This window comes from Acyrthosiphon pisum, chromosome X (genome assembly GCF_005508785.2).
Source record: "Acyrthosiphon pisum isolate AL4f chromosome X, pea_aphid_22Mar2018_4r6ur, whole genome shotgun sequence".
Classification (NCBI taxonomy): Eukaryota; Metazoa; Arthropoda; class Insecta; order Hemiptera; family Aphididae; genus Acyrthosiphon; species Acyrthosiphon pisum.
In genome coordinates this window covers 20,978,716-20,980,209 of record NC_042493.1, presented here as the reverse complement: position 1 = coordinate 20,980,209, position 1,494 = coordinate 20,978,716, and the positions used below count along the sequence as shown (strand labels likewise).

The 1,494-nt window shown below is 31.7% G+C and overlaps 1 protein-coding gene across 1 annotated transcript; it reads right to left on the bottom strand.

The window, feature by feature from the left end:
- Nucleotides 1–305: 305 nt before the first annotated feature.
- LOC115033284 (piwi-like protein 1) lies at nt 306–1,413 on the bottom strand. The gene is made up of 2 exons (XM_029485586.1): nt 1,198–1,413; nt 306–1,126 (listed from the first exon to the last, which is right to left on the bottom strand). The coding sequence occupies exons 1-2, from the start codon at nt 1,243–1,245 to the stop codon at nt 1,010–1,012; spliced, it is 165 nt and encodes a 54-aa protein (XP_029341446.1). The 5' UTR covers nt 1,246–1,413; the 3' UTR covers nt 306–1,009.
- Nucleotides 1,414–1,494: the final 81 nt, after the last annotated feature.

The following is a 1,494-nucleotide window of genomic DNA, read 5'->3' as shown; positions in this document are numbered from 1 at the left end:
AAGGAAATCGCATATAAATTCAAAAAATTCTAATTATCATTATGTGGGTAGATATATATTATATATACATATTATACAGTATAGGTACTCGTCCGTTTTCACGCATTCCCACCTCTAAACCTGCCCGAAAGCCGATCACTGTCAACGCAGACTGCCGCCATCGTCGCTGAGGACTAGGTAATAGAGAGCAAGAAATTTGGATGCGAAACCATGGAGCTCAATCATTACAAAAAAAATTAAGGTCACCTTAATTATGACTCCAAAATCTCAAATATGAAAAATATTTTACTTACTAGTTACTTACAATACATAATTTGTATATTTTCAATGAATATTTTGTACGGGGATTGGAGTTCTATATAAATATTGGACATAATAAGTATACCCCTATTGTGTAATCCTGGTTACATGCTTGAACACAGTGGCATGTATCATAAAAAAAATTGGTGTTGCTCAAATCATTTTATGAGACCTACCTCTTATATTACTGTTATATCGACCTACAAAGTGACCTATTTTTTCATCTATTGATACCCACCCCTTGACCCTATGTTACACGCAACTGCTTGAACACTACACATTAATAGAGACTTTATGAAATGTGTGATCTTCAATTTTATACTCGGCAGAGCCCTAAAAGTCTTGAGATCGGATCTGGTATATCGTATATACCGGAGTGTCACAGACTATATACAGAATACAATACAAAATATAATAGTCTTAAGCAGTTGAATTATCATAATCTATACGCCATAACAACAAACATTCAAATAAGATACTAAACATGTGTTGGTAGTAAATTAATTGATATGTAATAACTTAAAAACAGTAAAAGTTATAAAGCCAAGAAGAAATTTAATTGAAAAAAAAATCAATAAAACTTAAAATAAAAAGTAACAGTAATATATAACAGAAGTACAACAACTATTACAATTTAAATATTTCTTCATAAAAATTATTATTATACAGTAATCATAGTTGAATGACATATTATCAGAAAAAAGGTATATTAAAAGAAGTATAACAACTCATCCAATCCAAGGTTGGGCGAACGTCTGAGACTTTGCCCAGTGAGGAATGCCAACTTGTGAGCCAACTGAAATGGAGCAGGAACTCGAACTGTACCCTAGAAATGATTTTAACAAAATGCATGGGTTAAGGCGCTAAAAAGAATAGCACACCAAAAGGTATACTAACCGACCAATTGTAGTACATATGGGTCAACTTGAATGTAAGTCTTTGCATAATATTCGGAGGAAGTCCAAGTGTATCTTCAATGACTTGATAATGTGTGGGAGTTACAGTACCCTGTCTTGGTTCTAGGTCACTTTGTACGGTCAAGGATTAAAAGTGCGAAACGCGGACACTTTGTACTATTATATACATAAAGTATAATGTATATTAATATAAGTTATATACCTAAGCAGTAAGTATATTATATAATGTCAATTATTAAAATAGAAAAATTAAAAATTAGTAGTAAATTGTTATAGC